Source organism: Homarus americanus, unplaced genomic scaffold (genome assembly GCF_018991925.1).
Source record: "Homarus americanus isolate GMGI-L3 unplaced genomic scaffold, GMGI_Hamer_2.0 scaffold18353, whole genome shotgun sequence".
Taxonomy (NCBI): domain Eukaryota; kingdom Metazoa; phylum Arthropoda; class Malacostraca; order Decapoda; family Nephropidae; genus Homarus; species Homarus americanus.
In genome coordinates this window covers 1-13,083 of record NW_024740403.1, presented here as the reverse complement: position 1 = coordinate 13,083, position 13,083 = coordinate 1, and the positions used below count along the sequence as shown (strand labels likewise).

The 13,083-nt window shown below is 40.8% G+C and overlaps 1 protein-coding gene across 1 annotated transcript; it reads right to left on the bottom strand.

The window, feature by feature from the left end:
• Positions 1 to 9,954: 9,954 nt before the first annotated feature.
• Positions 9,955 to 13,069, bottom strand: LOC121875433 (translation initiation factor IF-2-like). Its single transcript, XM_042379990.1, has 6 exons — positions 12,898 to 13,069; positions 11,924 to 12,384; positions 11,517 to 11,730; positions 11,134 to 11,270; positions 10,696 to 10,810; positions 9,955 to 10,306 (listed from the first exon to the last, which is right to left on the bottom strand). The coding sequence occupies exons 2-6, from the start codon at positions 12,274 to 12,276 to the stop codon at positions 10,142 to 10,144; spliced, it is 984 nt and encodes a 327-aa protein (XP_042235924.1). The 5' UTR covers positions 12,277 to 12,384; positions 12,898 to 13,069; the 3' UTR covers positions 9,955 to 10,141.
• Between the last annotated feature and the right edge of the window lie 14 nt (positions 13,070 to 13,083).

Genomic DNA, 13,083 nt, shown 5'->3' with positions numbered 1-13,083 from the left:
GGTCTTAATAAACTAATGTCCGTGTGTGAGTTGAGGCGGTAACCCCTTCACACATTGGAAAATCTCTCTCTCTCTCTCTCTCTCTCTCTCTCTCTCTCTCTCTCTCTCTCTCTCTCTCTGTAAGTTAAGCAGGAACCACCCTATTCCCTCATCATCGCTGTAAATAAACTGGTTCCTCACAATTCAAGGGTCGTTATCACCATCATCATGCTTAAAAGGTCCTGTTATACACACAAGGACGCCGTGAAATGGACGGAGTAGAAGAGGACGATCAAGACTATCCTCTCTCTCTCTCTCTCTCCTACACCACATAATAAGTGGCGCCCAACACACTGGCCCTCTCAACTCACTCTGATCATCACCATGAACTCATCTGTAAGTTTAGGAAGACGTTACTACACCATCCTCATCACTCCGTCTCCTACCACCACCTGAGATCCCTCGTCTGCGAAATACTGATCAACACCATAACCAAATCCAGCACATACATCCATATACTGATCGCTATAAGAACAGCCACACCTCAACCATTGTAAAAATCATCAACAACTCGTAGATAACTTGTGTTCACTCCTTACCAATCTCACTTTTGTACTATAACTGTGCTGAAATTCCTTGTTAAATGACCCTCTCCCTGTCATTATGTAATTACTATATGTAACACTATTTGCATATTTTCAGATTATGGCTGCTGTATTTCTTAATTAAACCATAAACAACAACAACAACAACAACAACAATAATAATAATAATAATAATAATAATAATAATAATAATAATAATAATAATAATAATAAGCATTATTTCACACACGCGCGCGAGAGAGAAACGCACTAAACACGAATTATTAATCAGCCAAAAAATGAGTGGAAATTCTCATTCATTTCCTCTTACCTCTCACCGAACGCCTTTGTACTACACCTCATTCATTCGAAATAATATTAACAAACTATAGTGGAAGTAACATATTATCATCGTTCTTGGGTTAATATCTGGTTGAATCACCTTATTGTTTACCAATGCTTGTATACCTGTATTGTTTCGTACATTATATACCGTAACAGTACTGTCTATGTACACTATATACCGTACCTGAACTGTCTATGTACATTATATACCGTACCTGAACTGTCTATGTACACTATATACCGTACCTGAACTGTTAACGTACACACATCCTTATGCTTTGGTGTGAGACAATATGACAACCCTACCGAGACAACAGGAGTCACAGTGTTTATTCTGACATCCATCGAACCTAAACACACAGTCTAGATACTTTTGGGGGGCTAGATACTTTTGGGGGCTAGATACTTTTTGGGGGGCTAGATACTTTTGAGAATGAATACTTTTTGGGGAGCTAGGTCTTTTGAGGGGCTAAATGCTTTTTGGGGGAGCTAGATAACAGGGGCTAGATACTTTTGGGGCTAGATACTTTTGAGGGCTAAATACTTTTGAGACTGAATGCTTTTGAGACGAATACTTTTTTGGGGGCTAGAATACTTTTGAGGGGCCTAGATATGGAATACTTTTGGGGCTAGATCTTTTTGAGACTGAATGCTTTTGGGAGCTGAATACTTTTTGGGAGGCGCTGAATACTTTTGGGGCTAGATACTTTTGGGGGGCTAGATACTTTTGGGGGGCTAGATACTTTTGGGGGCTATGATGGTTTTACTAAACATCTGTTGAGTTATATATCTACCTAGCTATCGATCTCACCCGGGCACTGGTCACTTTTTAATGACCCACATCAATGCCTGGTGGTCGAAAATATAATAAAACAATGATAATAATAATGATGATGATGATAATAACAATAATAATAATAATAATAATAATAATAATAATAATAATAATAATAGTAAATATCAATAACAATTATAAAAGAAAATATTAATACTAATAAAAATTATATATAATAATAATAATAATAATAATGAACCATAAAAAAATATCAAGAGTGAGAAATGCTGTATGTATGTTGTGTTGTCAAAGTAAGAGAAACAATTGAGACCCTGCAATTGTGTGTAAATGAGGCAGAAAGTCAGATCATCAACCTGGGACTTGGTCACATATGGCAGCAGAGTCTACCATTACAGTAGACAACACATTATGCTTCCAATATCTTCCCAGGCGGTAGTACCTCCCTGTTTGATAGCAGCCAACTACCTACTTACCTATCTATTTATCTACCTAACTGTATATCTATCTATCTATCTACCACCAGGGCTTCACAACAGAGGGACCTTCCCACGATACACTAGGCGGGGAGGACACAGGTGGTGGCAAGCAACGTATGTGGTTTCTGCAAGTAACGGGAACTACTGAGTGACGCTTGTGTGTGTGTGAGTGTGAGTGTGTGTGTTTTGTTGTAAGTGTGTGGGGCTCGTGATTGTTACCCCACACACACACACACACACCTTACATGTAAGTCAGGGCTGAACAAAGGTGATATAACAAAGGTACTCAAACTATCCAACCAGGAGCGAACTCGTAGCAATGGTTTTAAATTAGACAAATTTAGATTAAGGCGCGAGATAGGTAAACACTGGTTTGGAAATAGAGTAGTGGATGAGTGGAACAAGTTACCAAACATCATCATTAACTCCAATACGCTGGATAGCTTCAAACATACAGTAGGTTGGATGCTTATATGAGCGATAGGGGTTGGGTGTAAACGGGACTGCCCAGTATGGCCCGCTGCAGTTTCCTCCATTCTTATAACTAACGTTGTTTAACCTAACCTAACAAGTTTAAATTAATGTACCCTAACATATATCTTGAGTAAACTTAACCTAACTTACCCAGTTTAACCTAACCTAATTCAACTTTACCTTTCTAACTTAACCTGAGTTAAAATTGCACTATTTTAACTTAATCTAATATACCAATTTTAACTGAACGTCACTTAACCTAACCTAACCTACAAGAGTTTAAATTGCCCTAACTTAACGTAATCTAACTTATCTATTTTGAGTAAACTTAACCCAATTTAACATAACCCAACTTTACCTGAGCTAACCAAACCTAAGTTACTGATACGGGGAAACGCACAGTACAACGAAGGGTCAGGTTAGTACATTAATTTATTTTTTCTGCGAGTGAGTGAGTGAGTGTCAGTGAGTGAGTTGAGTGAGTGAGTGTCAGTGAGTTTGTGTGAGTGAGTGAGTGGGCGAATGAGTGTGTCAGTGAGTGTCAGTGGGAATTTGTGTGTGTGTGTGTGTGTGTGTGTGTGTGTGAGCGAATGTCTGAGAGAATGTGTGAGTTAAGTCTGTGAGTGAAAGAATGAGTGAGGTTATGTCAGTATGCGTGAGGGAATGTCAGATTAAGTGATTGATAGGGAGAATAGATGTCAGTCTTTATCTGGGTTGTTTGAGTACAACACCAAGAGGAAAGGAAAAAGAAAATACAAAAGAAGACACAATAAAGAATCTAAAAAAAAAAACGAAAGAAGAAAAAAATGGATAACAAAAAACAAAGATCACATAAAAAAATATAACTTTACGATTTGGTGCTGAAACAATATGACACAACGGACGAAGGATTTTGACAACACTACCGAGACAACAGGAGTGACAGTGTTCGTTGTGAAATTCATCGGTCATCTCCGTATAGAAACTTTTTTGACCTGACCACGAAGCACAGGTTAAAATGTGTCTTATTTCTCCTTCTCATAAAGACAATTATTGATATTAAAGAGAAATAAAATTAGCTGATGGGGGTGGTTAAGGTTCGTTTAGGTGAGGTTATGATAATCGTATGTCTATGGGAAAGGGTCGCGGAAAAGGGACGTGATTGTTGCCCGTATCATCATTGGGTATGACTTTGCTTGGGAGATTGGTATCCCCGCATCCCCTGAGCAACGCTCTTGTGCATTATGCAGAAGACCCGACAGCAGCACCCTTATCCACTACCTCCTAAGATGTCCCCACACACAACGCTTCCGTGACGCCTGCTGGACCACCACTCCACGACCCCCTGACGGAGACACGATGATCCTCCCCATACTGGCCAGATATTATGTAAATAACATTGATTATGTGTTAAAGGAATATCCTTCCTTCCTTAGGCTTTAGTAAGCCCCTTTATAATATTTATACTGTATATACTTGTCACACTTGCCAGATGCTTCTGGTGTCATTGTACAGGGGTACCTAGTGACAGCACTAGGATCCCGCTTCCTCGATCAAGGAATAAACAATTGAAATTGAATTGGTTATGATAATCTTACGTCTACACTTCGCATTATTCACAACCCAGAGTATTTGCATTATATGAACTTTATTGAATACACACACAGACATAAACTCCCTACACTGAAACTAATTCCTTGACAGGATGGCGTTCAAATAATACCAGTCAGGTCAGTACAGGTGGGTATTGGATTAAATAAAAAACCCAAATAACAAAAGAGTGATTTTTTAAATCATATTTTTTTAACACACACACACACCATGGATACCACACTCCCACGGATTAGTCAGTGGTGGTCAGCTCTTAGTAACAGCGGCAGGAAGCTAACTATCTGTTGTCGTGGCGTCCCGCTGGGTGATTACAGGCGTCCTTGACTGTTTGTAGTGAAAACTGATAATAATTAACAGTTTCTTAACAAATACAGCAGCGATAAGTGGGTACAGGGGTCATTTAACAAAGAATTTCAGTTGAGTTTACCGTACACAAGTGAAATTGCTAAGTGAACACACAAGTTATCTACGAGTTGTTGATACTTTATACAATGGTTGGAATGGATGTCATAAAGACGATCGGTCTGTAGCGTATAGGAAGGATGCGGTCGTGGTGTTGAACAGTCTCTTGATGTTTGTGTTTACAGAGTCCCTCGATGTTTGTGTTTACAGAGTCCCTCGATGTTTGTGTTTACAGAGTCCCTCGATGTTTGTGTTTACAGAGTCCCTCGATGTTTGTGTTTACAGAGTCCCTTGATGTTTGTGTTTACAGAGTCCCTTGATGTTTATGTTTACAGAGTCCCTTGATGTTTGTGTTTACAGAGTCCCTTGACGTTTGTGTTTACAGAGTCCCTTGATGTTTATGTTTACAGAGTCCCTCGATGTTTGTGTTTACAGAGTCCCTTGATGTTTATGTTTACAGAGTCCCTTGATGTTTGTGTTTACAGAGTCCCTTGATGTTTATGTTTACAGAGTCCCTCGATGTTTGTGTTTACAGAGACCCTTGATGTTTGTGTTTACAGAGACCCTTGATGTTTATGTTTACAGAGTCCCTTGACGTTAGTGTTTACAGAGTCCCTCGATGTTTGTGTTTACAGAGTCCCTTGATGTTTGTGTTTACAGAGTCCCTTGATGTTTGTGTTTACAGAGTCCCTTGATGTTTGTGTTTACAGAGTCCCTTGATGTTTGTGTTTACAGAGTCCCTTGATGTTTGTGTTTACAGAGTCCCTTGATGTTTGTGTTTACAGAGTCCCTTGATGTTGTGTTTACAGAGTCCCTTGATGTTTGTGTTTACAGAGTCCCTACAGAGTCCCTTGATGTTTGTGTTTACAGAGTCCCTTGATGTTTGTGTTTACAGAGTCCCTTGATGTTTCTGTTTACAGAGTCGCTTGATGTTTGTGTTTACAGAGTCCCTTGATGTTTGTATTTACAGAGTCGCTTGATGTTCGTGTTTACAGAGTCCCTTGATGTTTGTGTTTACAGAGTCGCTTGATGTTTGTTTTTACAGAGTTCCTTAATGTCTGTGTTTACAGAGTCCCTTGATGCCTGTGTTTACAGAGTCCCTTGATGTTCGTGTTTACAGAGTCCCTTGATGTTTGTGTTTACAGAGTCCCTTGATGTTTGTGTTTACAGAGTCCCTTGATGTTTGTGTTTACAGAGTCCCTTGATGTTTGTGTTTACAGAGTCCCTTGATGTTTGTGTTTACAGAGTCCCTTGATGTTTGTGTTTACAGAGTCCCTTGATGTTTGTGTTTACAGAGTCCCTTGATGTTTGTTTACAGAGTCCATTACAGAGTCCCTTGATGTTTGTGTTTACAGAGTCCCTTGATGTTTGTGTTTACAGAGTCCCTTGATGTTTGTGTTTACAGAGTCCCTTGATGTTTGTGTTTACAGAGTCCCTTGATGTTTGTGTTTACAGAGTCCTTGATGTTTGTGTTTACAGAGTCCCTTGATGTTTGTGTTTACAGAGTTCCTTGATGTTTGTGTTTACAGAGTTCCTTGATGTTTGTGTTTACAGAGTTCCTTGATGTTTGTGTTTACAGAGTCCCTTGATGTTTGTGTATACAGAGTCCCTTGATGTTTGTGTTTACAGAGACCCTTGATGTTTGTGTTTACAGAGTTCCTTGATGTTTGTGTTTACAGAGTTCCTTGATGTTTGTGTTTACAGAGTTCCTTGATGTTTGTGTTTAGAGAGTCCCTTGATGTTTGTGTTTACAGAGTTCCTTGATGTTTGTGTTTACAGAGTCCATTGATGTTTGTGTTTACAGAGTTCCTTGATGTTTGTGTTTACAGAGTTCCTTGATGTTTGTGTTTACAGAGTCCCTTGATGTTTGTGTTTACAGAGTCCCTTGATGTTTGTGTTTACAGAGTCCCTTGATGTTTGTGTTTACAGAGTCCCTTGATGTTTGTGTTTACAGAGTCCCTTGATGTTTGTGTTTACAGAGTCCCTTGATGTTTGTGTTTACAGAGTCCCTTGATGTTTGTGTTTACAGAGTCCCTTGATGTTTGTGTTTACAGAGTCCCTTGATGTTTGTGTTTACAGAGTCCCTTGATGTTTGTGTTTACAGAGTCCCTTGATGTTTGTGTTTACAGAGTCCCTTGATGTTTGTGTTTACAGAGTCCCTTGATGTTTGTATTTACAGAGTCTCTTGATGTTTGTGTTTACAGAGTCCCTTGATGTTTGTGTTTACAGATTTCCTTGATGTTTGTGTTTACAGAGTCCCTTGATGTTTGTGTTTACAGAGTCCCTTGATGTTTGTATTTACAGAGTCCCTTGATGTTTGTGTTTACAGAGTCCCTTGATGTTTGTGTTTACAGAGTCCCTTGATGTTTGTGTTTACAGAGTCCCTTGATGTTTGTGTTTACCGAGTCCCTTGATGTTTGTGTTTACAGAGTCCCTTGATGTTTGTGTTTACAGAGTCCCTTGATGTTTGTGTTTACAGAGTCCCTTGATGTTTGTGTTTACAGAGTCCCTTGATGTTTGTGTTTACAGAGTCCCTTGATGTTTGTGTTTACAGAGTCCCTTGATGTTTGTGTTTACAGAGTCCCTTGATGTTTGTGTTTACAGAGTCCCTTGATGTTTGTGTTTACAGAGTCCCTTGATGTTTGTGTTTACAGAGTCCCTTGATGTTTGTGTTTACAGAGTCCCTTGATGTTTGTGTTAACAGAGTCCCTTGATGTTTGTGTTTACAGAGTCCCTTGATGTTTGTGTTCACAGAGTCCCTTGATGTTTGTGTTTACAGAGTCCCTTGATGTTTGTGTTCACAGAGTCCCTTGATGTTTGTATTCACAGAGTCCCTTGATGTTTGTGTTTACAGAGTCCCTTGATGTTTGTGTTTACAAGGGGAGTCCCTTTTGATGTTTGTGTTTACAAGAATCCCTTGATGTTTGTGTTTACAGGAGTCCCTTGATGTTTGTGTTTACAAGAGTCCTTGATGTTTGTGTTTACAGAGTCCCTTGATGTTTGTGTTTACAGAGTACCTTGATGTTTTGTGTTTACAAGTCCCTTGATGTTTGTGTTTACAAGAGTCCCTTGATGTTTGTGTTTTACCAGGGGAGTCCTTGATGTTTGTGTTTACAGAGTCCCTTGATGTTTGTGTTTACAGGAGTCCCTTGATGTTTGTGTTTACGAGTCCCTTGATGTTTTGTGTTTACAGTCCTTGATGTTTTTGTGTTTACCAGAGTCCTTGATGTTTGTGTTTACAGAATCCTTGATGTTTGTGTTTACAGAAGTTCCTTGATGTTTGTTTAGAGTTCCTTGATGTTTGTGTTTACAAGAGTCCCTTGATGTTTGTGTTTACAGAGTCCCTTGATGTTTGTGTTTACAGAGTCCCTTGATGATTGTGTTTACAGAGTCCCTTGATGTTTGTGTTTACAGAGTCCCTTGATGTTTGTGTTTACAGTTTTGATGTTTGTGTTTACAAGGGACTTTGATGCTTATGTTTATAGTCAGTGGACTCTATACATTATGCACTGTATAACATTTCCATCAACTGTGACTTCAATCAGTAAACATTATTCAAGAAACAGAAACATAAATTTATTTCCTAATCATATCAACATTCAGTAAAACACTCTAACATAAAACCACTCAGTAAACTCTTTAAATTACAACATGAACTTTGAAATCGTAAAATATAATTAAATATATTGTTAACTATCATTTATACTGTACAGGCATGGAAACCTTCCCTCCTGAGGACCTTAGTACTGACACCTATTCAGACGAGACACAATAGGGCGGATCTCAGACAATTAAAATCTTGAGAGAGATGGTAAACATAAACCCAGGCTATTTTTGTCATGATGTCAGGCACCACCAACACAAAGGGACATACTGTAACTTCAAACTCACCAAGGTGTCATGCAGGACGAATTTAAGGAAATACTTCTTCACACAAAGGGTGGTAGACCTAAGGAATAGTCTACCAGCTCAAGCTGTGGAAGCAGGAACAGCACTGGGCTTGGGAGTAGCCCTAGACAAGACTATCAAAAACAGTGGGCCTCCTTACCTCAGCATGGCCACCTCAAATGAGTGGCCATTAGGTTAAACATTTTGATAGCCACATTGGCAAGTTATAATCCATGTTAACATAAAGATATTTCAGCAGCTCGTGAAGACTGTTAGTTCTTCATTAATCTGATCCCCATAATGATATTCATATCTAATTTTCACCTCACCGTGACCAAGGGCATTACTGTATCATCAGTGTGTGTGTGTGTGTTATCCCCAGAACTTGTCAACTCAGGTAATCTTACTCTTGATGGATTGACATGAAACGTGGTAGACGTCATTACTGTATCATAATTTAGAGATACATGTATTGCAATACCTCTGGGGGTCACAGGTCAAGGTCAATGTTTTTTATGCAATTTTCAAAACCACATTATCACATGTTAATATTGATCATATTAAGCTTCTTTTTTACCCATTTATTAACTTCAAACACTGGAAAAATGAACATCAACATTATAGGCAATTTAATACAATTGTTTATGAACATTGCTGAAGTTGCTCTCTCTCTCTCTCTACAAAGATAAATAATATGATAAAAGAAAGAAAAGAATATCACAATAATAACAAAAACAACAATAAAAACTACAAAAGAAATAAAAATAATGAGTGGAGAAGACGACGGCGATGAAGATTGAACTAAAGAAAGAAAAATCACATTTACAAACAAGAGATAATGAAGGTGAGAGGTGTGGAGGGAGGCTGGGGTCGAGGGGCAGGGAGAAGCTACCTGTTGACACCCCCTCTCTCCTCCCACCAAACAACTGGCTGCATTATCATTCCATCTATATCCCCTAATTCTCTTTGCCACTGATCGACCTGTTACCCTGGGTGATTGGCGGTCTGTTACACACTGTTGATAATGTAGTGGATTTCTCCCCTACAAACACTGTTTGTCGCTGAGTAGCCGACTCCACGAATTCCCCAGTGTATGCCTCGTGGTCTAGGTCAACCAGCGCCGCCTTACATGACGGAGGTCAACCATTAAGCCACGCCTACCCTCTGCTCTTTAAGACCTGACCTCGTGGTGACCACCCTTTTTCTACCTACACCAACCAGCCAGCAACACCTCCTCCTCCTGCCTGGCGGTCCTCGCTCCCGCCGGCGAGCATGGCGACCCACAAGCTGTCCTCCTCTGAGCATCCTCACCAACCAGCTCTCTACATCACGCTTGTAACCATGCTGCCTTCCCAGCACCAAGCTGCATTGTACATCCAATACAACATGTATACAGAGAGCACATTGTGAGTTTCCTTTCTCCATCCCATCCTGAGTGAGAACCAAACATCTCGTACCCCACAATAAATACTGGACATACACTGGATCTAAATGATGATAGTGGTGACAGAATAAGATGTTACGATGACATGGTTAGTGACAACATTACAAAGAACGTAGGCTGTGAGTGTGTCTCGTAACTAAGAGAAGTCGAGACACATTACAAACTAGACCTGAGACATTCCCTGATTGATGGTAATGATGATGGTCCGGTCGGGCTGGCAGGTGCTCACGTACAGTTTGTTGTTTTGCCGGTAGATGTACACTTCGTTGCTCTCCGCTCCCATCTCCATAATGCCTACTTGCTCCTCCAAGGCACGCAATGATGTCATCTGCAACAGTAAACACAACTTGCTAGTTCACAGTGTCCCTGTATTAAGAATCTCTTTATCCAAGTCATTCAAAACTAATATTATAAGCTCTTTATCTTGACAAGTGATTTTTTTTATGAGTATGAATGTTTTTTAAAAGAATCTTAAGTAATCTGTTACATGATATCATATTTCTGATAAAGTAATAAGATATCTGGATATATAGTTCAGTGTTAAATCAAGGAAAGTATTAAAATCACCTTAAGATTAGCTCCTTCCCCCCAGCTTATTGCACCAAAAGATTTACCAACTTAATGATACTTTTGAGGGTATAAGATGAGGTTAGGTTGATTGATCTTCAGGTGATCTGTGAGAGAGAAGAGAAGAGAAGAGAGATCTGCGCCACTTACCCTGTGTGAGAGTGCAATAGCTCGTTGTCTAGGGTCATTGTTGGCAGGTTCATCAGCTCCATCACACAGCTGGTCCTTCACCTCCTGCACCTCCTGCCGTGACTTCCACAGGTGTCTGAAAGTTACAACACCTTATGTTCCGCATAACACAAGTAAATATGTAGAGAAGATGAGTGAGGACAGGAACTAAAATTAAAATAACTAGAAATACACCAATCAAGAGACGGAGATTTGGCCAATTGGAACATGGCTTAAAATAAAATTATACCGTATACCTGTATTTTGTTCTTTAGAAAGCATTTTAAGGATGGTAAATTTTAAATCCATACAGAGGTTTTGTTAATGTTCTTTGATCTAATTTGATACACTGGAGGTTTTGTTGAAGCTCTGAACACACTTAAAAACCAATCAAAGCCTCTGTTGAGGCTCTGAACCCACCTGGAGGCTTTATTGAGGCTTGTGAAGACGACCTTGACATCTTCGTCAGTACTGTCGAGGTAACTGGAGTATGTGTTGATGCGTCGCTCTACCCTTCTCTGTAGCTCTGCCAGAGATACTCCCAGAGTCTCCACCCACTGTAACCATGAGGTCAGAGTCTCAACAACAACAATTTAATCAAGAAAAGAAACTTCAGCTTCTTATAAATATGTTTGCATAATTCATAATACAGTAGTACATATAAAAAGTTTAAATAATCTTCATTACTCTACGACTAAAGTTCTAATCTCACTGCTGAAGCCAGAAGCACCTGTATCCTCATCTGTGACTTGTGGCTTTACTTATGACATTACCTGTGCTATAGGAGTCCACCTGTAACTCACCTGTTGTATGGGTGAGAGTTCGTGTGAGGTACAGTGATCCCGGGCAGGAACATCACAAGTTATACACCAAAACTCTTCGACTTTTAAGTCAGGGGCGATGGATGGTGGGACGGCCTTGTTGGGTGGCTTGGTGGTGGCGGGCAGTTCACTTTGTTTTTCAGGCTTCCTTAATATTTCGAGACGGGCCAAGTCTCTTAGGTGAGCCACGACGTACCTGGGGAAAGTAAGGATAGAGAAATTGATTTGAGAGAGAGAGAGAAACATGAAGAAAAAAGAGAACAGGAGAGAGAAGATGAATTCAGAAAGATTGACAAAGAGAGACGGAGAAAAAGAATAAAGGACAAAGAGGAAGAATTTTACAAAGATTACCAAAACTTGACATAGTAAATAATGGGGGGAGAGCTCACCTGTTGGTCTGCAGTTGAGAGGTGTTGATGAGGGTGCGACAGAGAGGACACTGAACCACCTCGTTCCTGGGAATCTTGGGCTCCTTCTGGTCAATCACAGCTGGTTTGGGCTTAAGAGGAGGAATATTCGGTTTCTTCTGGGGTCTCTCTGGGGCAGGTGGACCCCCCTGGCCAGAGTTTCGGGCAGGGAGGGCAGGAGGGGAGGTGGGTGAGGGCAGGGGAGGAGGCGTTGGGGCATGCCGGGGAATAGGCGTGGGGAAGGACAGAGGACGGGTCGTGGGGACAGTGGGCGTGCAAGGCAGGGGGTCGCATGGGTGGCGTGTGAGGGTGGTGGAGGGACCGTGACCTGACATGCGTCTCAGGGTGGGATGAGCCCTGTTGTTCTGTAGCGTGTTGGTGATGGCGCTGACATTGCTGTGGCGTCTTTGGTCATACTTGGAGCTGTTGCTGCTGGGAACATCCTGCTGAGAGAGGAGAGTCATTGTCACTCTGTATTAAAAAGTAGTACCACAGAGTGAACAGTTGGGTGTGTCTACAGCCCTTCCTGGGGGGACTTCTCACCTATGGTACTTCCCCAAGTCGTCACCACAAGGACTGTGGTCCCACATTTCATACATCTAAGTTACAGGTCTGAAAGGGTCCCTGCTCAAATAAGTTCAAACAAAACCTAACTAATCATTAGAAGTGGAGCCCAGTGCTAATGGGCGCCAGTGTTAATAAACTCCTGAGGCCAGACCAAATATACCTTCACCCTAATGGGCATCAGTCCTAAAAGAGAGGTTACACAAGGTTAGGTTAGATTAGGTTATGTCATGTTAGGATAGGTTACGATACATCATGTTAGGACAGGTTACGTTAAGTTAGGCTATGTTACATTATGTTAGGATAGGTTAAGTTAGGTTAGCTTAGCTTCGGATAAGTTATGCTCGAGTCTATGAAAATTGGGACCCATTAGATGTACAGCCCTTCCTCACCTCTTGCTGGGGAGTGGGGTCATCGTAGACGTGGTTATCGTGTTCCTGGGAGCTGAGGACCTGGGTCGACCCTCTGCCTAGGAGACTGTACAGACCTCGGATGGGGTTAGTTGGTCTTGTTCCTGCTGCTGGTGCCGGAGCCTTTGAGCGTGAGAGTGGCAGTGAGAGAGAGAGAGAGAGAGAGAG